Source organism: Erythrolamprus reginae, chromosome 1, assembly GCF_031021105.1.
Source record: "Erythrolamprus reginae isolate rEryReg1 chromosome 1, rEryReg1.hap1, whole genome shotgun sequence".
In the NCBI taxonomy this organism is placed as follows: domain Eukaryota; kingdom Metazoa; phylum Chordata; class Lepidosauria; order Squamata; family Dipsadidae; genus Erythrolamprus; species Erythrolamprus reginae.
This window is the reverse complement of record NC_091950.1, coordinates 262,195,745-262,223,364: the sequence shown is the minus strand read 5'-3', so window position 1 is coordinate 262,223,364 and position 27,620 is coordinate 262,195,745. Positions and strand designations below refer to the sequence as shown.

Here is a 27,620-nt window from a genome sequence, read left to right as displayed (position 1 = left end):
CGCGAAGAAGGAAGCTCAGGTTCTGGTCTCACAACTTTTTCCTGAGAGAGAGAGAGAGAGAGAAAGAGAGTGAGAGAGAGAAAGAAAGAGTGAGAGAAAGAGAGAAAGAAAGAAAAAGAGAGCGAGAAAGAGCGAGAAAGAAAGAGTGAGAGAGAAAGAGAGAGAGAGAAAGCAAGAGAGAGAAAGAGAAAGCAAGAGAGATAGAAAGAAAGCGAGAGAAAAAAGGAGAGGAAGGGAGAGAGAGAGAAATGAGCAAAGAGGGGAGGAAAAAAGAGAAATGAGGAAATGATTGAGACAGAGAATGAGAGGAAAGAGAGAGAAACAAAAGAGAGAGAGAGAGAGAGGTGACTCTTGATTTAAAACATATGATAAAAAGCACCCAAAAAATGAGAAAACCCCCCAGCCCTCACCTGTTTTTGGAAATGGTTCAAGAGTATGTATACACACACACACAAGAGGGGGAGAAGACAGGGATGGAAAAAGAGAGGAGAGTATCTTAGAGTGTCGTTTTGTGTCCTTTTGGTTGGTGGTGTGCCCCAGGATTTTGTAAATGTAAAAAATGTGCCGCGGCTCAAAAAAGGTTGAAAATCACTGCTCCAGACTATACAGATTGAGTTCATTAAGTCTTTCCTGATATGTTTTATGCTTAAGACCTTCCACCATTCTTGTAGCCCGTCTTTGGACCCGTTCAATTTTGTCAATATCTTTTTGTAGGTGAGGTCTCCAGAACTGAACACAGTATTCCAAATGTGGTCTCACCAGCGGTCTATATAGCGGGATCATAATCTCCCTCTTCCTGCTTGTTATACCTGTATGTAGGCTTATTTATTGAACTTAAAAGCAATCAGAGATTTGGGGTGATTTAAAATGACGCTCTTCTGGGATTTTTCACAGTATTTTAGAGCAGGGGTGTCAAAGCTGTGTTGTCACATGTATTGTGACTTTCCCCCCACTCACTAAAACAGGTGGGTGTCACCGGTGTGTGATGCATCCGGCCCTCAGGCTAGTTTGACACCCCTGTTTTAATTTAGAGGTCAAAACAACACTATTTTCCATGTGTAACTCTTTTTGTGTTTTCTCACTGCTTTGTCTTTTTTCTTTACAGGAAAATACATCTTTAAGAAAGGATAGAATAACTGCATGTTGTTTTTTATCAGTACTAGGATCCTTTATTTGGAAGTAACTAGATTGCTTATGAATTAAGGGTACTGATTTTTGCTTAGATTGTCATAATTTATTTAGAATCTCTCATTGCAATTGCAATGGTCAAATTTGCTTGCTATTTTATGCTGTCCCTCATGCATAGCAAGATATGATTAGTAAACAAGCAAACACTAGAGTATTAGGAGTCTATGTAATCACTAATTCCTTTGGGGCTAATTACAGGAGCCAATAAAATGGGTAGAAGCTGTTAAAATGAATATGTACTTGAATTAATATGAAAAAGGCGCCTTTGCTAAAAAAAAAAAGAGATATGATAGAAAGCTGTTGCCTTTATCAGCCTGCCTACTGCTATAAATCAGCTACAAAGGTCATTCTCAGTGACCTTACGCAAGCTCTGGAAAAACATGTCCAAAAGTAATTGAATATGTGTAAGATTTAAACCCATCTTGTTGACTTCTTTCCTGAAATTTTCAGAGCAGTAAATATACAGATATTTCAGTAAAGAACAGCTTGGTTGTTTTATTGGAAATCTTTCAAAAAAACTTTTTTTTTTTGCAGAAATTTGACTTTTGTAATAAACTTTACGTTTGATTTTTAGCATTTGATTTTTAAATGTTATTCTAAATTATTTTGTTGGCTATTTAGTTTTATTAGGCATTGCATTTTTACTGATTTTTTGCCCTAAAGGTGTGGGAGAGATATAAACAGTAAGCAGCAGAATTTTACTGTTTTTTGAAATAAAACTTTAAGCTAAGATGTTTAAAGGCCCGGGATTTTGACTCTCCTAATCAAAGCAAATCAAATTAATCAATGGCACTTATACAAGTATGGCAGATGTATGAATGCAAATCCCTTATAGGTACAGTAAATAGTAGCTATATTCTGGTATATTTTAGAGTCTTTGGAACATATAATCAATAGAATTAAATGAAAATTTTCATTAGTTTAATTTTAATTAAGATTTTATTCATCTGTGAAAATACTATTTTTAAGTAAAACTAATATAATACAGAAAAGGAAACATGAGCATTAGGTGACTAATTAAAGTCACATAAAGCATTTCACCTTCATTGACTTCAAGCCAAGAATTATGCATAGATGTAGTGAAAAGGCAACATGAACAACATATGAATCATTACAGTTGTGCAACTTTCAAGCAATGTTTTTAAAACTAATATAGTTAAAATCAAATAGTCACAAGAAGAAAAATGTATGTATTGTTTAAAGGAAGGCTGACACGTATCAAACTAGTAATCCATGGAAAATGCAAATAATAAGTTGTCAAGCAAATATTCACAAGGAAAATCATATTTTAAAAATCTACAAAAGTATATCAATAAATTATATTAAAATTTAATAATTGCCTTTAAGTATTAAGTAGTTCTGCTTTAGGAAAACATGGACGTAAACCAGCCAAAGTGAAGGACACTTATATCCAATGGATTTTGATGACATTAAACATACAGAAACCAATGTAATAGTGTGCAATTTTTGATAGATTCTGTGCGTGTTTATAAAAGATGTTCCATAGCTTTAATACACTAACTAGGCAATACTTTATATATCTCTAATTTTCATTTTAGGCCTGATCTGTGCACCTTTTTGATACTTCCAAAGCACACAGGATCCAGAATTAAGACCAAATAGACCATATTGCACATTACTGCACACTGATCCAGCAGAGCAACTGATAGCATTTTAGAGTTTCTATGGCATGCCATCACTCAATATATAACTTGCAGTGCAGGTTAGAGACGAATGACTTGTGGTCCATGGGTTTTGTGAAGGTTGTTATTAAAGGATTGCCAGTCACGATTGCGACCAATGAACAGAACAGTTTTTGTAACAGTGGGGCCAAACTATCCATATGAGTTCCACTTCTCAGGTAGATTTGCTTCATCATCACAACTCTTTAGTAATACTGCAACAGCTTAAGCCAACACATAGGATGCAGATGGTGGAATTTGTTTTACAATAAGATTTAATTTTGTAAATCTATCCATCTTTGTCTATATAAATATAGGACAAATGTGAGAATATGGAATTAAGCTGGACATCACAGAAATGATATCAAGATGAAATACAGGCACTTAACAGGTATAATATGCAAGGCAGAACTTCTATCTGTCACAGTATAAAAACGTTTTGATAAATGGTAAGAATACATATTTAACTCTTTTACGTTTCACTCCTGGATTTGTTTCTATGTCTCAATGCCAACATACTTTTGCTTCTTTTGTATGGTTATCTTCCAAAAACTGTAAACCAAAGAGGTCTTTGCATAAAGAAAATGACTGTATTCTGGAAATACTTTAAATTAATTTGAAGAAATTAGGGCACATACTAGACATAGTCAGGCAGTAAATCACTTTCAACAGAATATGCATATTTGTAAAGTTTTCTCTGAACTTGAATGGGGTCTTAATATACTTTTACTTTCAGTGGTTTGGATACTCTGTTTTAATTTGCCCAAATAAATATTTTTCTAAATTCTTAGTTCAGCTATACTGCTACTATAAAATACTATTTCTTCATAGCAACTATGTTTAGGCTACAATTTTACAATTTGGTATTTGAAAAGGAAAAAAAACCTGTCCATCATTCCTCAACATAGGACTGATGCCATTACTTGAAATACAACTGTCAATAGAAAAGTAAAAAGAGATTTGTTAATAGCCCACTTTCAAGATTCAGGCTGGTTGTGGCAGCCTAGTCCACCACAATGTTACAATCTGCATATGCAAGTCACTTGATCACAAGATACTGCTTGGCATAAGGGCATCTCGAAGTGCAATAGAGCAGCAAGGAAAAATTCTGTATGCTCAAAGACATAAGACAGCACTAACATGGTAGAGACTAAGGCTCTAAAATCTTTTATGTGTAAAAGATATCATATCTCTGGATTGTAGCCATAATTTGTGTCTGTGTGGTATGATATTTCATTTTTTAAAATATAATTTGAAGCTTTTACATGTAGGGAGGAATTATACCTCGGAAATGTTCTGCATAGTTATAAAACAGTCCTGTAGGAAAACCTGATTCTAAAAAAAAAAAATTGAACATAGATTTTTAGTTTCTATATTGCTAAACAGCCCATTCTATAAGCAGCGGCATGCATGCTCAATATTGGTTTCAAGTAAGGATTAGTAACTAAGAAGCAAGAAATATGCTATCATCCCCAATTAAATACTCATTTTGATTTAGGTACTTGAAATCAAATAATAATCAAAGTTTTCTAAGGATGAGGAAGAAAACAATAAATTTCTCTAACCAAACATTTCTATAACAAACTATTATAATTCAAGGCACTTTTAATATTTTCTTCATTTTTGAAATCATTAGTACTAGTAGTTAACTGAGCAATGGCTCTTTGGTAGCTTCTCATTTAACTGTAGCCGTCTTCTCCAATTCAAAATTACTGGATTCCGTTCACAAGGATATATGTGTAAAATAACTTTTAACAAGTTTTAATCTCTAGTCTTTGAGGAAACTTCATACATGGAGCAGTCAGAAGATTGGAAAAGATACTTATAATGAAGAATGCAGGGAAAAAAGCAGTTATGTAATGTGTTTCCTTGTTGATTTGAAGGAAGTCGTTCAAACAAAGTCATTGAATCTCTTTCTTCTCTCATGGGGGCACATATGCATATAAAAGTACAGTGTCTTCTATCATGCTCAGCGTATACATGGGGCAATTTTCAATAAATGTATATATAAAAATATCCTGTTGGGGAAAGAACCCCCACATTAAGATTAAGAGTACATTTCTTCTATTCTCTTGCGCTGTGAAAAATTCTTCTTCTTTAGTAATACAGTTAGTAGCAGCTGGCAAATAAATTGTGTAACAGCAAATTAAAATAAGCATTTGTAGATAGCCAAGACAGGATGTTTGTCTTCATGAAGATGTAAAGAAAGAGCACAACCAATTAAATTTTACATAGCAGCAAAGATAAAGAGGATCATTTGGACAAAGGATACAAGGACAAAGATTGAAAATCAATTAGTCTATAAAAGGATTGTGCATAAACTAAGTGATAACATTTCTTATAGGCCGGACTTTATGAAAGACTTGATTTCTTAGTTTTCTAAATAATACCACTGCTTAGAAATACCTCATAATATGCAATATTATTATCAGCAATGATGGTAATACATACAATGACTCAGCTGAGTAGCAACAGCAACCTGAAAAGTTTCCATATTACTCAAATTTCCTCAGATGAGGAGTTTTTGCTTCCATTTTTGCTACAAAGTAGAGCCAAACTATATGCAACTACTTTTATAAGGTTAGAATTTGTGCTTAGTTGTGAGTTGTGTTTGCAATGTATAATTCAGGATGATTGCACTTCCGCTTTAGCTGAGTGATATTTCAACACCACAATATGCACAAGCGTTATTAACATGCAGAAACAGTTTTTCTTCTGTTGCAAACCTGCATCTGTGGCATGTTTGCAACAGAAGAAAAATATTGATGTTCTTGCGCCTCATGTTTGATTTGGTATTTTAGAAAAATGCAGAATTTTGGCAGGTCAAAATGTCCATCTTAAGAACCATTATAAAGCCGGAACAATGAGGTATCAGCTACTAACTAGCATTTTCACAGATCAGGGAAAGCATTCAAAAAATTTACCTGAAGTTCAAGAAATCTAAATTTTACATTAACGCAGTCAATATTCAACCAGTGTATACAATCATTTCAGTTTTTAAAGAGCAACTCAAGATAAGACAGTGTGAATGTGAAAATTATAGGCACAAAGTTGGTGTTGAACTTTGTTTAGTGAGGAAATAGTAGGTCTAAGAAACCAATGAGTCAGCTATTAAAGAATTTAAATAATGCAGTTCTGTAAAAAGATGCAATGTTGTGATTTGGTTTAAGTACACACATAAATCATCTAACCTAAAACAATATTTGGAACATTCCACATCTTTTGCAGATACATGCAAACAAAACTTGCAAATTTTTCCTATGGACTGAGTGGAACCAAGTATTCCGGGATTGGTGCTAGCTTTAGTGGATCAGGTTCATAATATTCTAGATGTATGCTAGAAATTCAAGCACCTATCCCAGAGATTCAGACTGGCTATTCTTGCAGAAAAACATGGAATACATTGAAACCGAAATGCTCTACTTTGTCATAACCTAATACTTTATATCATTCTAGTTCTTCCCAGTTATCAGTAAGGTTACCTTTGCTTTGTCGCCTAATGCTGACCAACCTTCCGGCTGATTTAATACTCCACCTTGAACTATTCCCTGAGCTTGCCAGGTTTGTGTATTTTGTTGAGCCTTTGGTTTCATCTTCCCAGCCTGACCAAGATGAAGAGTCACTTAGAGTATTTTCTGCATCACTAAGTTGGTCACTGGCAGGAATCTGGGGAGGCTCCCATCCTTCAATCTCATCGGGCTTCCTGGAATGGATGTTCTGTTTTATCACCAAGCTGTCCCAAAATCCACCTTTCTTTTCTGATTTCAAATCTTCTTTAAGTTTCATATTTGTTCTGGATAACAATAAATAGTTTTATTGGAAATAGTATGAAAAAGAAGATTTTAATTGTCTAGGTCAGAGTAGATTGACATTGTATTATCACTGGATGAAAGATGAGGATTAGGATGGTTTTTCCAATGTCTTCCTCTTACCATTCAAGTTTCACTCACTGAATATATTTAGCCCATTTAAGCATTTATTTTTATATTTCCATCTTTTAAAAAATGGCTAAAGGCAAAAAAAGTTAACAAAAGATTAAGCAGAATAGTAAAAATTAAAAGTAATTAATTTGCAAGTCCTTCGATTTTTATAAATTGGCAGTTCTAGCTGTATTATTGGGAATAATGCCAGTTTTCCCCCACAAGTCATCTTAAACAATCACAGCTCCAATTCAATGTAAATCTTTAAACAGAATGTTATGTTATGAAAAACAGTAAGAATTTAAGTGTATATTGTCTAATTTTCTACAATCTTAGCTACTTTTTTCCTGATTTATTGCCTTGATTCTAGCTTTAATAATTTGAGTAAACTTACTACAGGATAACGTGTTACATTTAGTATCATTTTACATTTTATATACATACCCTTTAGATTTTGGAGATCTACATCCTGTTAATAATTGTTGTTCATCATCTTTATTAAATATGGAGGTTACTTCTTTCCAACCCCGAAAACCTGCACCTTGAACCTAATAATAATATAATAAAAATATTTATAAATGATTTGATGAAATATGGCAACAGTGCGGAAAAGGTTTAATAGTTAAAGTTTATTTTCTTTCATAAATTTAATATAAGCTGAAATTTCTATTGTACCCTATTGTAACTTGCTTTAAAGCAATTGTAATGCAATAATAAGGAATTAAGAGTAATGAACCCTTAAATTTCCTAAAAGATTTTTATGCTAATTTTTCTACCTTTACATTTTAAAGAATCTGAGGAAAACCCTAGATTCAGATTCAGTCTAATACTTTTATTGTCTAAAGTGGAGCCTGGCAGTCTGCTGCTCGCAACTGTACACAATACTCATTGACCTCCAAATATAATTTTACAAATTAAAATGTATTTTTAAAAAACTTTAACATACCAGATTCTCGTGACATTTTTACCACTTTATTTTTTGAAAATTACTTTATTAGTGTTCCTAATCTACTTTAATATTTATATGGCCCAGAAAACAATAGCAATGCTTTATTCATTATCTAAACATTGTATAGTAATTGTAAGTTTTTAAATATATACTGCTCAAGAGTTATGTTCAATTTATGCTTTAGAGAAAATTACCTGCTTAGATGTATAAATAAAACAAATAAATATTATAAACAGCCATTTCAGAACTATTTTAAAGTTGGTGTTGCTTACAATAATTTATTCACCTGGATCAGAATCAAAAATGTCTCATCTCAATGTTGAGGTACATCTCAGCATCTTTTAAAATTGTTGCTATCATATGAAACATGTTTATCCTAAAAATCCATTTTGATGCTCCGGTGTTATGTTTCTACAAGGACGTACTTAAACCAGCAGAGGCTTTTGAGTCTGGTTGAAATTGAACCCCAGAGTAAGAAACAAGTTGTTCTCTGTGAAGATGAATCTTAATCCTTTTCAGTAATAATTCTGAATAGAGTGTACTTCTCTGCAGATTGGAAAGCTCTTGATCTCACAGCTATTCCAAAGTGCATTATGGCCAGCACGCACTTTGTCCAGCTTCAGCTGAACAAAGTTGATCTCCTCCCTGAAACAGAAGGCCCAGCTATGATGGATCATGTGTTTATCCCAGTGGTGACTTGTATACTATACTTAACATCATTACCTAAGCTCCTACAGTGCAGTCTACATAAGCCTGCCTTTGTACAAAACTCGGAAAGTATGACTGGCGAAAAATATAGCAAACAAATTAGCAAGTTACTCATCATGTTCACGTAACTCCTGTCTTACAGTCATTGCATTGGACAGTTAAATTTCTCTGTGCAATTCAACGTCTTGGATTTAATCCATAAATATTTATATGGATTAGCATTTACAGACTCTTCTATATGAAGATGACACATCCAATCTATCTGCACAGTACACAATTCTCATCAAGACCTTTGCTGATTCTCAGATCTGTGTGTAGGTGGGGAGGGACACAAACAATGGTTTTCAGCTGGGGGGCCCATTTATAGAATGGCTACCCTCTGGATGTCAGGCCAGCATCTTCAGTGCTGGCCTTTCAGAATCCACTGGCTTGAATTATCCTGAAATGCATTTGGGGAATGAAAACTATCACTATTCTGTTGACCAGATTATTGTGAATTGCCCAGAACTGGGTGAAATTTAAGTGCCATACAAGTTTAATAAATTATTAAATAAGCATTAAACATAAATAATTATTTGCATTATTGCTTTTTTGATTCTGATTCTTTGCCTCTGAGAATTGTTTTACACTATTATTGTATATTGATAAAAATCATTTGAGATTCATCAGTATAAAAATATATTTTAAAAACCCATTAGTGTTATATGACCACTAAATCACATTGAGTCTTCCCTCTATTACAATATATCATAATCCTGAATACTGTATATTAAATATTTGTGTGCCATGTTTCTGATTAACAAAAAGATATGTACATATAGGGAAGTACTTTCTAGCAGAATTAAATTATTCTTGTCTAGTAGCAACTGTTTTAGGAAACGTTCAAAAATTCTATTGCAGGATGTACTATATATCAAAGGAAAGTTTTAAATTGGGCCTCTTCCTGGAATGTTAAAACAGTTTCCCTGTAGTTTGTTTATGCATTTTGGGGGAGAATAATACATTTTATGTCTTGTTCCTGTTATTTAAGTGATCACTTTTCATGTTACCCTTTAAAATGCAACATGTAAGAAAATTAGAGCATAATTGTATATCATAATATCTAGTTTGTTATAGTAAGTTAATGGTTTTATTAAGCAACTAATAGATTTTTGGTCAGAAGAAATCTGGCATGAAAATATATAATTTTATATAGGTTTTTTTTTTAAAGCCTTGGCTTACTTTTTGAAAAAATTAAATATTTAATATTACCTAATAAATTATTTAATATTCATCATTACTGCAGGTCCCAGTTAAGTAAGGACTTTATGTTAATTATTTTATATATAGAAGGTATTTTGCTGTTTTAATGGGTGTTCTTCCATAAAAAATGAACAGATTAAATATTGTAATTTAAACTGTACATAATTGAACTCTTACATTTCTATCACTCCTATTTATTCATATACTGTACTGAATAAATTCAGTATTATCAAGGGGGGACTCTAACAAGTGATCATAATTTAATGAGCACCACTGATTTTCAAATATAAAAATCCTTAAAGGAAAATTGTATTTCAAGAAAAAGAAAGAATTCATGTATTTCAAGAATTCATTGTATAATGAAATTTATACATCCTTAAAAATAAAAAAGCATAGGAGTCTGCGTTAATTTAGGGAGCCATGAGCTTTATGGGGATGCTGACTTCATTTTCTGGAATTTCCAGCTCTGGAATTAGTATATGGTCCCTCATTAGAACAGGAATGGAAATGGGGAATAGAATAGTATAGAATAGAATATTTGGGCAAGTAAAATTTGTCTCTTGTGCAGAAGCTCTCAGTGTACATGCAAAGCAACAGAGTAATCATCATTATCAACAACAACAAGAGTAAAGAAGTACCAACTAGATCTGACCATGCTTAGATTTGAAGAACAGTTAATATCAACTTGATGCTGCCACATGCTAAACCAATTAAACCAAAAGAGGGCGGGGAAAATATTTACTGACCCCTCGCATCCTGGACATAAACTATTTCAACTCCTACCCTCAAAATGTCGCTACAGAGCACTGCACATCAAGACAACTAGACACAAGTACAGTTTTTTCCCAAACGCCATCACTCTACTAAACAAATAATTCCCTCAACACTGTCAGACTTTTTACTAAATCTGCACTTTTTTATTTTTTATTTTTTTTATTAATAGAGTTGAAAGGGACCGTTAGGTCATCGAGTCCAACCCCCTGCCTGAGCAGGAAACCCTACAGCACCCCAGCCAAATGGAAGTCCAATCTCCTCTTGAAGGTGTCCAGAGTTGGGGAGTTCACCACCTCCCCTAGCAGGCAGTTCCATTGGTTGATCGCTCTGACCGTCAGGAAGTTCTTCCTTATTTCCAGGTTGAATCTCTCCTTGGTCAGCTTCCAACCATTGTTCCTCGTCCAGCCCTCTGGTGCCCTGGGGAATAAAGAGACCCCCTCCTCACCGTGGCAACCCCTCAAGTATCTGTAAACTGCTATCATGTCCCCTCTAGACCTTCTTTTTTCTAGGCTGTCCATGCCCAGTTCTCTCAGTCTCTCTTCGTAAGTCTTGGTTTCGAGTCCCCTAATCATTTTGGTTGCTCTTTTTTGCACCTTCTCCAGAGTTTCGATGTCTTTTTTGTAGTGAGGTGACCAAAATTGGATGCAGTACTCCAGGTGGGGTCTGACCAGGGCATAGTAGAGTGGTATTAGTACTTCCCTGGTCTTGGAGCGCATTCCTCTGTTGATGCAGCTTAGGATTGAGTTGGCTTTTTTGGCTGCTGCTGCACATTGCTGACTCATGTTTAGTTGATTGTCCACCAAGACTCCAAGATCTCTTTCGCAGTCACTACTGCTGAGTGGGGTATCTCCCAGGCTGTATGTATGTCTAGGGTTCTTTTTGCCGAGGTGGAGGACTCTGCATTTGTCGGTGTTGAACCTCATTTTGTTGGTATGGGCCCACTGTGATAGTCTGTCTAGGTCTTCTTGTACTCTGAGCCTGTCCTCAAGGGTGTTGGCTACCCCCGCCAGCTTGGTGTCATCTGCAAATTTTATTAGTTCCCCTTTTATTCCCTCGTCCAGGTCGTTGATGAAGATGTTAAAGAGTACAGGACCCAGGACAGAGCCCTGTGGTACTCCACTGTCTACTTTTTTCCATGTGGATTTGGTGCCGTTGAGGACAACTCGTTGGGTGCGGTTGGTCAGCCAACTGTTTATCCATCTACATGTGTAGTAATCTACTCCATTTTTTTCTAGTTTGTGGATTAGGAGATTGTGGTCGACTTTATCAAAAGCCTTACTGAAGTCCAAGTATATGAGGTCCACTGAGTTGAACAGGTTGGTCAACTGACTTGGTTATGGTGTTGAAAAATGATTCTAATACTTCTATTTCTACTAGTTTTTCTCATCATTCCTATCATCCTTTTCCTCCCACTTAGGACAGCATGACTGTAACTTGTTGCTTGTATCCTAAGATTTTTATTAATATTTTTATTAATATTGACTGTTTCTTCATTGCTTATTTGACCTCTATGACAATCGTTAAGTGTTGTATCGCATGATTCTTGACAAATGTATCTTTTTCTTGTACGCTAAGAGCATATGCACCAAGACAAATTCCTTGTGTGTCCAATCACACTTGGCCAATAAAATTCTATTCTATTCTATTCTATTCTATTAAATAGCTAAATTTGCCCATAATAAATCTAACTATTCAGCTGAAAAAAAATATTATGTAACATTAAAATTTAGATCACCAAAACAAATTAGAGTTGAAAGTGTCATATACAATCTCCTAACATAAAGAACATAAACTGATATGTTTTATTCTGTTATGAATTACAAAGAAGAATATTCCCAACAGGAGAAATCCAAAATAAAGTTTAAATTCACATCTCAAAAATAAACAAACCTTTGTTGCGAGTTGTGAAACAGAAGATGTTACTTCATCCTGAAGACATGAATCCTTGTTCTTAGTCTAAAAAAGAATAAATAACTATAAATTTCAAGAGAGTTTAACAAATATTTATGGTGAATAAGAAATAATAACAATGGTTAATATTAAATAAAGTTAATACTGGCATATAAATAATGTACTTGGTCCACATTTAGTTTCCTCTCCTATTGTTTTCTGAAAAACAGATCTATACTTTCCATGGCAAAACATTCATAAACATATGCCACAAAGAAGGGAAGCACCCATATAAATTTAGTAATGTAGACAGAACTGCAGAAAAAACAATTGCTGCCAACCTATCTTCCACTGAGGACCTGTATAATGTATGACTCAAAAAGACGGCTGTGAAAATATTTACTGACCCCTCGCATCCTGGATATAAATTGTTTCAACTCCTTCTCTCAAAACGTCACTAAAGAGCACTGCACACCAAGACAACTAGATACAAGAACAGGTTTTTCCCCGAATGCCATCACTCTGCTAAACAGAGTGCCCCACTACTATTACTACTAGTTTTTTTCATCATTCCTATCACCCATTTCCTCCAACTTATGACTGTATGACTATAACTTGTCGCTTGTATCCTTAAGATTTTTATTAATATTATTTCTTCATTGGTTATTTGACCCCTATGACAATCATTAAGTGTTGTAACTCATGATTCTTGAAAAATGTATATTTTCTTTTATGTATACTGAGAGCATATGCACCAAAGACAAATTCCTTGTATGTCCAGTCTTACTTGGCCAATGAAGAATTCTATTCTTCACTGAATTTCGATTACAGTATATCTACTACTATGCTAGCTGAATATACAGTGTTCCCTCGATTTCCGCGGGGGATGCATTCCGAGACCGCCCGCGAAAGTCGAATTTCCGTGAAGTAGAGATGCGGAAGTAAATACACCATTTTTGGCTATGGATAGTATCACAAGCCAACCCTTAACACTTTAAACCCCTAAATTACCATTTCCCATTCCCTTAACAACCATTTACTCACCATTATTACTAGTACTCACCATTGAATAAGGCACTTAGTGATCCTGATATTTATAAACATAATTATATAAAATAATTATTTTTTTTGTTATTTATTTGCAAAAATTATTAGTTTGGCGATGACGTATGACGTCATCGGATGGGAAAAACCATGGTATAGGGGAAAAACCCATGAAGTATTTTTTAATTAATATTTTTGGAAAAACCGTGGTACAGTATAGGCTATTCGCAAAGTTCGAACCCGCGAAAATCGAGGGAACACTGTATAAGGAAACACATACCTGAAAAATATATACAGAATATACACAGACCAGAGAGATTACATTCCAAAAAGAAAGGTGAAAGATAACAGAGTTATCATAAACACCATAAAATTATCAATTAATATTGATAATTTTATGGTGTTTATGATAACTCTGTTATCTTTCACCTTTCTTTTTGGAATGTAATCTCTCTGGTCTGTGTATATTCCGTGTATATTTTTCAGGTATGTGTTTCCTTAGTATATTCAGCTAGCATAGTAGTAGATATACTGTAATCGAAATTCAGTGAAGAATAGAATTCTTCATTGGCCAATGGAAAGAGAACACAGCAGTAGTATTTCTAGACTTGAAGAAAGCCTTTGACAATTTAGAACAGGCTGTTTTTACTAGAGGTCTTAAACAGACTTAATCCTGTAGAAGAATTTGAACTGTGTGGAGAAATATGTAGCTAAGCCAAGCAGCAAAGATGAAATACTCTCCACAGGCTTTTCAATTAGCAAAGGTACAAGGCAAAGATGTCCATTATCCCCTTTAATTTTTTGTGACTGCTGTGGAAATCGTGACAAGAAGATATGAAAAGATAATAGATAATCGGAATGAACAAGAAATACAGGATAATATGAAATGCTATATGCACTTGATGTAGTACTAAAAATTAGTACAACACAGAGGTGAATTCCTCCTGGTTCGGACTGGTTCTATAGAATCAATAGTAACATGGTGACCTGGGTCGCCTGCCACAACCGAGCCGATTCTCTCGGTGGCACCATAGGGGCCGCCATCTTATTTGCTTCTGCACACGCAGAGCTTTTTTTTTTTAGTACTGCGCATGAGCAGAGGGTCATTTCTGGGAAGTGACATGTGTGTGTGAGCAAAGCGAGTTACACACGCACAAAACATGCACTTCCATCATGATGCGAACCTGTGGGGAAGGTAAGTAGAACCCACCCCTGGTACAACATGGTTATAAGCAAAAAACTCCACAGTTGATGAAAGTAATAAGAGATTTGGTTGCTTTTCGGAATATAGAATCGATTTTTTAAAAAGATAATAACAAGGTCCTTAATTTACAAAGAAGAAAATGTGAACAAAAAGACTGGCTGTGAGATAATAAAAGATCCAGTAAAATATTTACCCCTTTACTTGACAGGATGCAATAAAGATTTGTTTGAAAACAATTGCACCAATGATTTTTTACTTTAAGGACAATTAGAAAAGATATGAACATATATGCCAACACGACATATCTGAATTCAAGAAATAGACTGAAGAATAATGACAAGAATCAATTTGACACAACATTGGAAAAGACAAACAGAATTGGGAAACTAAAATTGAACAAGGAGGCAATGGAAAAAAAAACCTTCCACAGCAAAAGTTTAAACAAATTCAAGCAGGAATGGCTCCCTCATATACTGTATAACTTATCACACAGCAAGACAAGGCAAGTTGCTTAGAATATGGTTTCTAAAGAAAAAGGGAGAAGATTTTTTTTTTAATCAAAATGATTCAAATAGAAATAAACAATAATCATAGAAGTCCAAAGTATGGTATAAAAATATTGAAGTAACAATTTGCAGCTAAGGGAGAAATGGGGAAGAAGAGAGCTACCAGTATGCTTTTAATACATTTTTAAAAATCTTTGTTTCACCATTTTTTATTTTTTACAAATTTATAATCATCCTTTCTGTATGTATACATATTATTTTCCTTTCTCTTTGTTTAGAGATTTAGAATGTTAATGACAACAAAGCAAAACCATCTGTATCCATCTTTCCCAAGAATCAGTTCTTGCTGCGTCCAAATGTCTTCCTGTCAGAGCTTGTTTTTTCATGTCCAACCAGAATTCCTTATACTACCCTACTTCTCATGATGGGCAGAAGCCTACCCATTTCTACTGTCACCAACCTTAGGACCATGGCACAACAGCTCATTCTCAGTTGCTAGCAGCTCATCTCTTCCACAACAATCACAATAATGGCAGCAATTTTCTATTGTCATGGTAGGTGGGAATTTTACCATACCCCCTCACTGTCCTTGGTCATTTTAGTATTTTAAGCTGACAAATGACAAATTTTGTATGCCCATTACAACAACTTGTACCATCACAATAATAGATGTATCATTCAAAACATAAACTGAGTTGCCCAGAGATTGGTAAAGGACAGTGTATAAAAGTTTCAAGTTAATAATAAAAATAAAGGCGTTAATAATTGCTCAATTATCTCAAAAAAATTGATGTCTTTATTTTCTGGAAAATTGTAGAGGTTTTATTACTATCAAGTACATGCTATTTTCAATTTTATCAAGTTGCACTGAAGGTTTTATGACTTATCTCTATCCAGACAGCAACACTTCCCACTTTTTGTAAAACTAGCTTACAACATTGATCCATTTATCTGAAGATCAAAGAAAAAAGGTGCAATTGATACCACTACTACAATTAAGATCTTTCAAACAAGATAAACTAGTCAAAGAGTTTCAACCTATCTTTTTCAAATGTTCATAATCAAAAAATCAAAAGATATAACTCAAGGAATATCAAAATAACCCTTGCACATTTATTCCTTTTTATAGTTTGAGTGTATGTGGTTTTCTGAATAAGATTAAAGGTAAATAAGTTCGCGGAGAGGGGCGGCATACAAATCTAAATAATAAATAAATAAATAAATAAATAAATAAATAAATAAATAAATAAATAAATAAATAAACAAACAAACAAACAAACTTTTCAGGATCACTTAGGTGAGATGGGTTTAGGGTTGGACTGCAAGGGGGACAGCGTAGAACGCTGTTGCACAGGCGGAAATGAAGCTGCACGCGCAGCTTCGTCACCACCAGCCGTGCATGCGAGATTCGGCATCTGCGCATGTGCAACAGCTGAAACTCACCGCCCTACCCAGAAAGGAGAGAAGCTCATTGGGGAGATGACATCGCTCCCGCTTCGCCTGCTTGCCAAAGTATCCCCAATGAGCTTCCTTCCTGGCAAGCAGGCGAAGCGGGAGCCACATCATCTCCCCAACAAGCTGCTCTCCTTCCTGCAGGATTTCTTCCTTCTGGTGGCTCCCGGGATGGATGGACCACCGCCGCGGTGCAGGACCCAGCCCCATGGCTGCCGGCTGGCTGCATCAGCAGAGGCGCCCCATTTAGTCCCAATTTCTTCCTTCTGGCAGCTCCCTGGCAGGACTAAACGGGGCAACTTTGCCGATGCAGCCAGCCAGCAGCCATGGGGCTGGGTCCTGCGCAGCGGTGATCCATCCCAGCCAAAAGCTGCCAGCGGGAAGAAATCCTTTACTTCCTGCAGGATTTCTTCTTTCTGGTGGCTCCCATCCTGCGCGGTGATGGTGGTGGCAAAAGCAGTCGCCCATCCTGCCTAGGAGGGAGGTGACTTTTGTAATTTCCCCTTTCCCCTACAACTCCCTACAGGCAAACAGTGTATCCACAGCAGATCGGACTTGCAGAGACAAGAGATAAGATAAGAGACAAGACAAGATAAGAGACAAACTAATTTGTGCATGGCTACACTGTGGATTAAAAGTATCCTGCCGGGCGGGATGGACGATTGCTGCTGCCACCACGCAGGATATACAAAACAGGAGGATTGAAGTAAGATTGCAACCAGGACAGACAAAAAGATCTATTAAGAATAGAAGTGTCAATTCCCACTTCTCATCTAAATTCTGGTTCCTGCAGTTCTGGATGCTAGAAACTTTCCACTTTAAGCTATTAAAGCTTAATGTAAGGTCTATGCTCTATAAGATTCTATTTCTCAGCATCATAATCAAGGAAGAATGGTAGAAAATCTGTCCTATATGATTGAGGACTAGTTGGGTGATATTGTGCATAATCTGTTTTATTGAGTTTCAAATATTTCAGCAACCATTTTTCTTCTTGGGAAAGAGATGGAGGGCACTGATATTGGGTTTATGATTGATACTAGATGCTCTGCTCTACAGATTACTGGATACACACACTTGTGTTTAAAGGTTGCTGCAAATGTATCTTATTATTTATAGAAGTAAATAAAATGTGTGCACGCATACACATGTAATGGTTAAGGAAGAACAATTTGAATTGTTTCCCTAAAATTACTTTATTAGTATATTAACAAACTTTATATTAATTAGTATGAAATCAGATATAAATTTTAAGCACCATATTTTGCAAAGTGCCTTTTTATGTTGGCAGCATCTTCCCCCAGAGTTGATCTCATTAGTTCTCATAAATGAAGTTACTCAGGTTAAGCCTGCTTGACAAGCTATGTCTGCTATATAGAGAGAGTTTTAATAAAAATACAGCTCTGAAGGAAATGGCATCCAATAGGTTTGGTTTTCTGTCAATTTTTGAGGTAAGCCACACATAAATATGAAGGGGCAAATGTATTACGACAAAAGAAGAATATGGTATTCTTCTTCCTATTCAAGTCGAGTTCCAGCTAACACTCATAGTTCTCACTGGGAACAATAATAATTATGCAACCAAAATACCAAGTGAAATTAAATAGCAACAACAACAACAAAATAAAAACCCATAATGAAAAATGGACTGCTTCTTACAGAGAAGTTTACAAATACCCCCAACTTTAAATAAAAAGATTTTCATACTCAAATGAACTTTAATTGAAACAATTCTGCATTCATTTCAGTTGACAAAGCAAAATTTTATATGTATATATTCATACTTCCCTTGTAATTTTCAAAGGCCATGCATGCTAGTAACACCCATGTTGCATATTTTAATGGCCTAGTTTAAGCTACTAACCTAATATTATGATCCCTGGTCAAACTAATGTATTTCTTTCACTAAATATTAAGAACTCTTCTTATTTCAGAATTCCTGAGGTTCAGCTTGTCTTATGATGTTTAATACCTTGGTAACAAGCTTTCAAACTTTGGGACTAACTGTGCCAGTTTGCTCAATATTTCTAGAGGAATGTACAAATATTTTTTCTAGAACATTCTTTTAAAATGTGCAGGTATTCATTGATTAAAACAGACTACATCTCTTTTAATATAGAAATTAAACTTTAAGACAACTTTTCCTCTCTTTTATTTATATTAAATAATAATCATTCATTTCATTGTTTATATTGTAGTAGGAAATGCAAATTACTTCATATAATCCTACAAATCCAGACTATCAAAACTGCATTTTCTATAAATTTAAAATATTAATTGCTGTCATTTAAAAATTTATTGGCTGACAGGGAGGGAGGGGTGGGAGGGAGTGAGGAAGAAAGAAGGAAAGGAAGGATGGAAAGAAGGAAGGTTTTTGATTTTGTGTGAAGCTAGCAGGTATTATTTAAAAAAAAATGCTAGCTTCACACAAAGAAACTCAATTGGGAAGCTGTCAGAGAGTTGGAAATTTCCCCCACTTCTTTTTTGCCCTCCTTTGGTCATTCAGTTTCTCTGTTCAGGTAAGGAAATATTTCTCAAATGATGACCCAATGGGTCATCCCTTTTATCCAATTTCTGGAAATCATCATGAGGGAGATTTTTTTTAAAGGCTTTGCTTGTGAACTACACATGCCAAGGTATCACAAGCTAAACCAAACACTGACACAAGAGGAAGGATTTGGATTAAGAAATCTACAGGTGTCACAAAATCTGTGCATACAAATATTTGTACTGAAGAAAACATAGTTTCCGTATATAAAGCTATGTAAATAAAACTATACAACCCTACTCCATATTAGAAACATGAGGAAAAGAAAAAAATATGTATTGTATAGGAAGGGCTAGATAGCTGTGGTTGCCCAAGATAAAAACATATTAATAATATTTTTAAAAAGTCAGTGTTTGGTTTAGCTTGTGATATCTTGGCATGTGTAATTCACAAGCAAATGTTTCCCATACAGAAAATAAGAACAATCATTTAAGAGATTTTTTTTCATAAAAGGATGTCTTTGAATAATAATTTGTGCAACAAGTGGCAACTAAATTATATATTACCTTTTGCTAGGAGACTTCTTGCATGCAACTGACGCACTTGACTATATACTATCAATATAGAAAAATATACACTGCTCAAAAAAATAAAGGGAACACTCAAATAACACATCCTAGATCTGAATGAATGAAATATTCTCATTGAATACTTTGTTCTGTATAAAGTTGAATGTGCTGACAACAAAATGAAATTGATTCTCAATCAGTGTTACTTCCTAAGTGGACACTTTGATTTCACAGAAGTTTGATTTACTTGGAGTTATATTCTGTTGTTTAAGTGTTCCCTTTACTTTTTTGAGCAGTATATTTCCAACCTTTTATAAATATTTAACTACTCCTTAAAAGAAAATATTTTCTTTCCAGATGGAAACTGCTGGAAAATTTTAGCAGTGGTTCATTACTACAGCACAAAAATCAGAAAAGTTTGATCCTGCATGCAAGATCTAATTTTTTGAGCAAGAAGAAAAACAAGGTGAGCAAAAACTAGTTCATGTGTAGTTTCAAAAGGGTGTTTAATATCTCAGATTACATGCCTAAAGGATAAGGAAGAATTTAGATGTAATACAAGTTCAATATATAAATCTAAATTTCCATGATTATTTAATTATTTCTGATGAAGAATCTGAATGGAATTTGAATATATCTATATGGAATATTTCAAAAGGAATGTTTTTGTTTCTGAGAAGTAGCAAAAATTATAAGTGATGATACATAAAAGGCAAATAGCAACCTTCTTCTAAGTAGTTTATTCCTCACTCCCACAGTAGTATGTTTTGTGTTTGATGCATTTTCTCAACCCCTCATTTCTTCCTTTTTATAGGTATTAAAGTGTGTGCTGACAGAATAGCATTCTTTTTAATAGTACACTAGATAACGTATACGAATGCCACCAAGATAGGGAAGTATCCTGAATTTACAAAATATCTTCCAAATCACCAATTCAAAATCTATTTTTAAAATAAACCATCTAAATATTATATTTAGCTACTTGGAGACATTTTTATTTTTAATTCAAAAGATGGGAGATGTATTTGAAAAAACTATGGAAAGAATTAGAACCATGGACAGGAACACTCTTATGAGAAGAGAGCTAAACTTTAATTTTTTGCACAGGACCTACAGGTGAAGTTAAGAAATGAAACGAATAATCCAAACATAGATAAACATGCCTATATAATCCAATTTTCAGTTTACTTCTATTGTAGTTTGTCCCAAAAGCTTATTTCCCAATTTATATAAGTTATTTAAGTATATAAATATACAGTACTGTACTCTATAAAATTGGCTTCATTCTTCTTATTTGATATTCTTTACTAAAATCCATCAAAAAGCATTATCTACTTTTCTCAGTGTATATACTAAGGTTTCTTCAATTAAGAGCCATGGTGGTGCAATGATGGCACAGTGGTTAGTATGCAGTATTTCAGGCTAAATCTGCCCACAGCTAGGAATTCGATCCTGACCGACACAAGGTTGATTCACCCTCCCATTCAGATTTTTTGCAGCAATGTGCTAACACCATCCAAAAAAAAATTTCAGGCCATTTTATTTTTCCTTTTATTAATTTACAGATAGTAGTCCATCTTTAGAATTATACTTTTTATACTTTTAATTAGTGTTTAATACTTACAAAACTGAGAAATTTTTTTAAAAATATTAAAAATTCCCGTCAGTGCAATTATTCACATTTGACAGATCACTGACAGTTTATGCAGGCTGAAATGGTGATTGAGGTATCAACATTTTGTATTTTGGTAAATTTTACAACACTAATGGTATACATGTAGAATTCTATAGATATGATTCACTAACAAGAAACTCTGGACCAAGCACAAATAAAACAGCTACAATCTTGCTGAGTTAACATTGTTATGTCCAATATGAGAAAAGAATAGACAGAAATCCTGTAATTCTTCATTCCAGTGCATACAAGAATATGGAAGAGTCCTACAGAAAGTCAGAAACTGCTTTGATTTCTATTGGATTACTACATCTGTGCATGCAATTATGCAACCAGGTTCTAATTTTATATACTCTGTGCAAATCCTTTGAAGGAAATGCATGTGTCTTCAAATTATTAAAATGACCATGTTTCTTTGTTCAAGGAACATTATAAAAGTGTTCAAAAAGTCATCTCACATAAGAAATCTTAGCCATTATAAGAGAAAAAGTGGCTTAAAATGGGATAAAATCCAATCTTCATATTAAGAAAGTTTAAGATGACAGATATCTAATAAACCTTTGTTAGAAGAAAAAAAGGAATACTGTAGTTCCAAAAAGGAACAAGACTTAATAAATAATAAGGATAAGAATCATGAAGTATATGACCTCTCTTATAAAGAATCCATTCTCTTAATTCAGAGGCCATTAAATTATAATATGATTTAAATCATTAAGGAAGATAGTAAAGAGGATAAAAAGGTTTAATAAAATGTAGAAATAATTATCATAATAAATTTTGTAAACATGCTGAACAACTATAGGAAATTGGGCCACATAAGATGTTCGGAACAAATAAACGAAAAACCAGGTATTTTTGTAGAAAAGGTTTATGTTACTATTAGCAGGTGGGGGAAAAAACCCTTATCAAGTTGCATGGTTATTCAAACCAGGCATATTAGGATCAGCAAGCAAACAATACAGGAAAAAAAATTCCATGCCTTTTATACTCCAGGGCTGCCAAATCCACTTTAAATAAGGACTATAAGTACATATAGCAGGAATAAGAGCCCTAACTCTTAACAACATTAATGGTACCTCCTTACATAAAATCAGAGTCAATTTCTTTGTAACTGTAGTGTCAGTTGGGCATTTAATCCCACCCTGTAATCTCTTAGAAATTGAAAGTGTGGCACTATCAGAGTTGATATATGACAGAAATATCTGGACACAAAACATAAAATATATAGCTTTAGGAAACTAATAACATTGAACAAATTTCTTTACCAATTCTATTACTTTTATAAGAACGCTTATGGCCTTGATGGACAGGAACAGTCTTTAGGCCCCTTGATCCTTTATTACTCAAATGCAATATTATACTGTATATATAGCCAGGATCAAACCACAGCCACTTATCCTGAAGAAACTCAATCATAGCTAAACTGTATAAACCAGTGTTTTTCAACCAGAATGCTGCGGCACACTAGTGAGCCGCGAGACATGGTCAGGTGTGCCGCGAAGCTCAGCTTCCAAGACTGGAAGCTGAGCTTCATTCTTCGTGCCTCCTTTTCACGCCTTCCTTCTTCACAGCAGATGAGCTTTGAGGCGCAGCAGGAGACTGCCGGCAGCAGCGGCATCGGACAGTAGCCAGGGGCAGCAGCTGCGAGCTGGAGCTCCAGGTCGGAGGCACCAGCACTGGCAGCGCCCCGCCCAGCTGGAGCTTCCCTGGCGAAGGCGGCGACAAGTATCCTTTGGGGCCCGGCAGGACGGCAGTGGGAGCGGGAGGGCGCCGGCAGCAGCGGCACCAGCCAGTAGCTGGGGAATGGCGGCAGCGAGCAAGAGCTCCAGGGTGGAGGCACCGGCAGCGCTCCGCCAAGCTGAAGCTTCCCTGGTGAGGGCGGCAAAAAATATCAAAAGAAACAGAGAGAGAGAGAAAGAAAAGAGAGAGATAGCAAGAGAGACAGAGAAAGAGAAAGAGAGAAAGACATAGAGGGAGGGAAGGAGGGAGAGAGAAAGAGAGCAAAAAAGAGAGGAAGAAAGAAAGAAAGAGGGAGAGAGAGAGAGAAAAAGAAAGAGGAAGGAAGGGAGAGAGGGAGAAAAAAAGAAATAGAGCAAAAGGGAGGAAGAGAGAGATTTCTTTGGCCAAATTTTTTTACATACACACACCAGCTCAATGTTCCCCAGGATTTTGAAAATGTGAATAATGTGCCGCGGCTCATAAAAGGTTGGGAAACACTGGTATAAACCATCAGGATGGTCAAACATGAATGCTTCAAGTGTTCAATGACCAACGTTCACCAAACAATTTCGTCAGCAAGAAAGCTGAGCTTTCTGAGGTGCTACAACCACTACCTATACAAAAAAGACCAATGTTACATGCTACCAATCCATGCTCAATTACAACCCTTCTAAAGGCACGTGATCAACAGACAGAATAAAAGATCAATCAGGAAAGGAGTCGGGGGCTATCAAATTTGGGAGAAAAACGATGCAACTCAGTTAAAGTACAGTACTGTAGGTATCCTTTTTAGATGAATAATCAGTATTGTTGCAAGAAAACTATAGAAGTCAATAGAAACTTGACTCAAAGGAGACTTTGTCTATATAGGTGGTTTTTTGAATGTTTTAGAGTACTTAGGAATTCATGAATACAAGAAAGCAAACACTTTAAGTTACAGGTAGCATTTAAAGCACAAATTAATACAGGAAAATCATGTTAGACCTCATAGCCTGTAACTATCCCTAAATAGGGAAAGCATTACATCAACATTCAGAAACAGACTATTTCTTGTCATAATACCATAATATATAGCTAATATCTTACAGCTCTCAGAAATATGTGTAAATGTTGCTAAAATGTTTTGCGCATGGGTAGAGAGATAATACTAAACAAATAAAACCAGCTATTTATGGTTGGGAAGAGTACAAGTAGGAAAAAAACCCAAACAAACAAGTTACTTGTTACAAATTAAAGCCAAGGTTGACTTTCCCGTTTTTTTTAAAGTTTAACTGTTGTTTCAGGAAAAGCTGTTATATTTAATAAAGTTATGACCAAATTAAAGTGAATAATTACATCGGTTTACAGAGTCAGCCTATTGCCTGCAACAATTTGGGTCCTCATTTTAGTGACCTCGGAAGGGTGGAATATATTATGAATTTTTAATGTGGCAATAAGTAATTTATGTCATGTTATATTATGTTATGGTAAAATTATAATTTTAAATCAACATTAAATGTTCTGCATAATTGCTTGGACCTTACTTTTTACATTTCCCTATTTTCATCAGAAACCATCATTCATTGGTAATCTCTTTTAAAGAAAATTAAAGTACAGTAACATTACTGTAATTCATTTAAAAATAAATGAATTAATGTGTTTAAATTAATAAAACATTTAAGCTGAAACTCAAGTGACCTATATTTTATTTTATAAAAGTTGTTATAACATTCCTTTTTCATAAACAAACCTATTATTTTTTAAAATATAATTTTAGTATAATTCACATTGTTATCCTGAATAAACATGTTTTAAGGTTCTATTAATGTAGTTGCCATTAAGTTCAAAGGAGTGACTTTGAGATAAATGAATATAAAACTGCAATATTCCACATAGCAATCTGAGAGCAAGCCCCTGAAATAAGGAGAGACAGCTTTGAGAAGATTAGACATTGTACTTATGGACCTAAAATTGCACACCTATAGTTACAATTGTAAATAAACTTTACTTCACTAAACAATAGGGAGCTTATGTTAGTATAAAGTAACATGAAAAATGAATAAAGGAATTTTTAAAAATTGAACTTTGATGTTATACATGCTGATAGAAGCAAGAATACTCTGCACATAAATAGGATACTTTGATCCCCACGGTGGACAAATGGCTGCAAAAGTTGATGGAGTTAGCAGAGATAATTAAATTTGACTGTTTTGATTAAAGAAAAGAACACAATTTTATTTCTATTTGGAAACAGCTTTTAGACTTATTCTAAAAGCGGAAAAAATGAAACTCTAATTTGGGTTTTTGCTGATTAGACGTTTATTAAAAATGGCTATTATATAATAGTAAAAAGCTGAGGTTGTATATTATTATACAGTGGTGGGCTGCAACTGGTTTAACAACTGGTTCAGAGATTGTGCACTTTGCGCGCACATGCACCTAACATGCTTGCAGTTTATGCATTCAAAATACAACAATTTGGAGCTCAGCTGCTTACCTTCTAAGGCAGCCCCGGTAGGTAGAACAGCAGAGGTACGGAAATCAGCTGTGCCTCACAAATCAGCTGAGATAGAAAGAAGGAAATATAGGACAGTATATCGCAGGGGTGGGGTCAGCTGATTGTCAGAACTACCAGTTAGCCCAAAGTCCGAACCAGCAGCAGCCTACCACTGTTATTACCTTATTCTATGTGCCAAAAAGAGTTGGGTCAATGCTTTTCTTTTTCTTTTCTCCTAAACTTTTTCATCTTCCCCTTTTCCTCCCCTATTTCCAAATTTTTCTTTTTCTTTTTTTTTTTGGTATTTCTGTATTTTATATTTTGATAAAATAATGAAAATTTGAGAAAAAGTGGAGAAAAATTAATGTAAAAAATTTATAATGTAAAAAATTTAATTTTAACACAAGCTATTGTAGAATTTTTAAAGAAGGAACACAAATAAAGAACAGGTTCAAAATGTATGTGTTCACAAACATGTCTTCAAGTGCTAATAAAATGCAGATTATATAAGTTCTATTAAGAGTTATAAAAAGTATTTTCATATATACTGAAGGTAAGTTAGCATGCTGAAGAGCAACAAAATCTGACCTCAAATTTTAAGATTCCCTGTTTTGAATATAACTGTGAGAATTTCAATAGTGCGCTCTTTTAAAGTTCCTTATTTTTTGGTATGTTTAACCAATACAACATGTAATTTTACTCATTGTATTTAATTAAAAATATAATTGGACACCTACATTTAAAAGCACAGACAAAAGTTGCAGCGCAGCTTTAGCACTGCCGAGTGGAGCATTTTTAGGGAAAGATTGAGAATAGTTTTCCAGAGGACAAACAGCAGTAGCACATACCAGTTCCTTCTTGCCACAAGACTCACTATTAAAGCATCCAAGGAGAACAGAAAGCGATTACTCATAATGCCAGATCAGAGTTATTTTTTTAAAAAAGCCAAGATGCTTGGCCTGGGTAAAGGCCAGACGGAGAAAAGGCAGACAGTGTGTGTTCTGTGAACAAGAACAAAAGGTGACAGAACTACCAAAGCGGAACTATTAAAGACACCACGATCCACAGAGTCAGCACTCCTGTGACTTTTACCTGAGCCAAAAAGGTGCCTGCTGGGGATGGTGGAGATGGCGTTTCCTGCCGACGGCTGTCTTCTTCCTCCGGCGAATCATCCAGGAGGACTTTACTGCTCTTGTTGAGCTTCCACATTATGAGTGGAGGCGGGAGGGAAGAGGAAGGGGGAGAAGGGGAGGAGGTAAAAAAAGTGGACCGGTCCTTCTTATTTATGCCTGAGAAAGTTTGAGAAAGAACCAGGTGAAATGGCAATGACTTTGCTTATTCAGCCACTAGCCTACAGCGATATTAAGCTTTCTGGAGAAACGGCTAAAGGAAGCCACACAGGTCGATCCTAAGACGTGCGGGAGGACTTCTAGATAGGGCCACTATCGTTAGGGGAAGAAAAAAAGGGGGGAGGGGAGTCGGGAGGAGAAAAAAAAGTCTGCACGCAGAGACCTAGCGCCTTCTCTGCTGAGTTTTGCCTTACAGACCAGGTTTTCCCTCACCCTCCGAGCATAATCCCATTGCTGTGTAAGGACTCTCCCGAGGGTCAAAATATATGGGTCCCGCTGACTCAGCCACGTCGAAAGGGGTGGGGGCAGTCTGTACGTGCTCAGAGACACCTTTGCCAGAGAAAAGGGGGCGGACGGGGAGGCGCCACAAAGTACGGCAAAAAGAGGGCAGCTAAACCGGACCTTAAAGGCTCCGCGTTGGGGGACAGGTACTCTTCCCGCGACCCCCTCCCCCCACCCGACCCCAATTTTCTCTGCAAAAGCGATGAGCCGTCACTCTACCACCAGCAGCCTTAACACGCCGGGAAGGGGAGTGGGAGTGGCTACTGTTGCCGCCGCGGGGACGAAACAGAGGGAGAAAGAAGGCCCTGGTAGGGATGTCGGGCTGCCTCCCCAGCCCACCGACCCAACCCGGACCCTTCCCGTCCCCCTCACCTGTGACCGTTCCGCCTCGTCGTCAGAGCCGCAGCCGCAGCGTAGTGGAGCCTGCGAGCGACCGCTGCCATGTTTGCGGCTGACTGGGCGATGGGAGGGAGCCGGAGCAAGGAAGAGCGCGAGCGGCAGCTGGG

At 35.6% G+C, this 27,620-nt stretch overlaps 1 protein-coding gene across 5 annotated transcripts; it reads right to left on the bottom strand.

Annotated features, from left to right (window-relative positions):
* On the bottom strand, window positions 1-27,620 carry TDRP (testis development related protein). 5 transcript variants are annotated; one of them, XM_070732906.1, is made up of 6 exons: window positions 27,487-27,620; window positions 26,576-26,669; window positions 12,354-12,419; window positions 7,235-7,338; window positions 6,353-6,663; window positions 1-41 (listed from the first exon to the last, which is right to left on the bottom strand). In XM_070732906.1, exons 1-6 carry the CDS (start codon window positions 27,555-27,557, stop codon window positions 16-18), a joined length of 672 nt encoding a protein of 223 aa, XP_070589007.1. In that variant the 5' UTR covers window positions 27,558-27,620; the 3' UTR covers window positions 1-15. The 5 variants fall into 5 exon arrangements, with proteins under 5 accessions (XP_070589007.1, XP_070589008.1, XP_070589010.1 ...); XM_070732907.1 differs by lacking the exon at window positions 1-41 and adding an exon at window positions 2,109-3,422; XM_070732909.1 differs by lacking the exon at window positions 1-41 and adding an exon at window positions 2,109-3,422 and having other exon boundaries at window positions 26,576-26,772; window positions 27,487-27,575.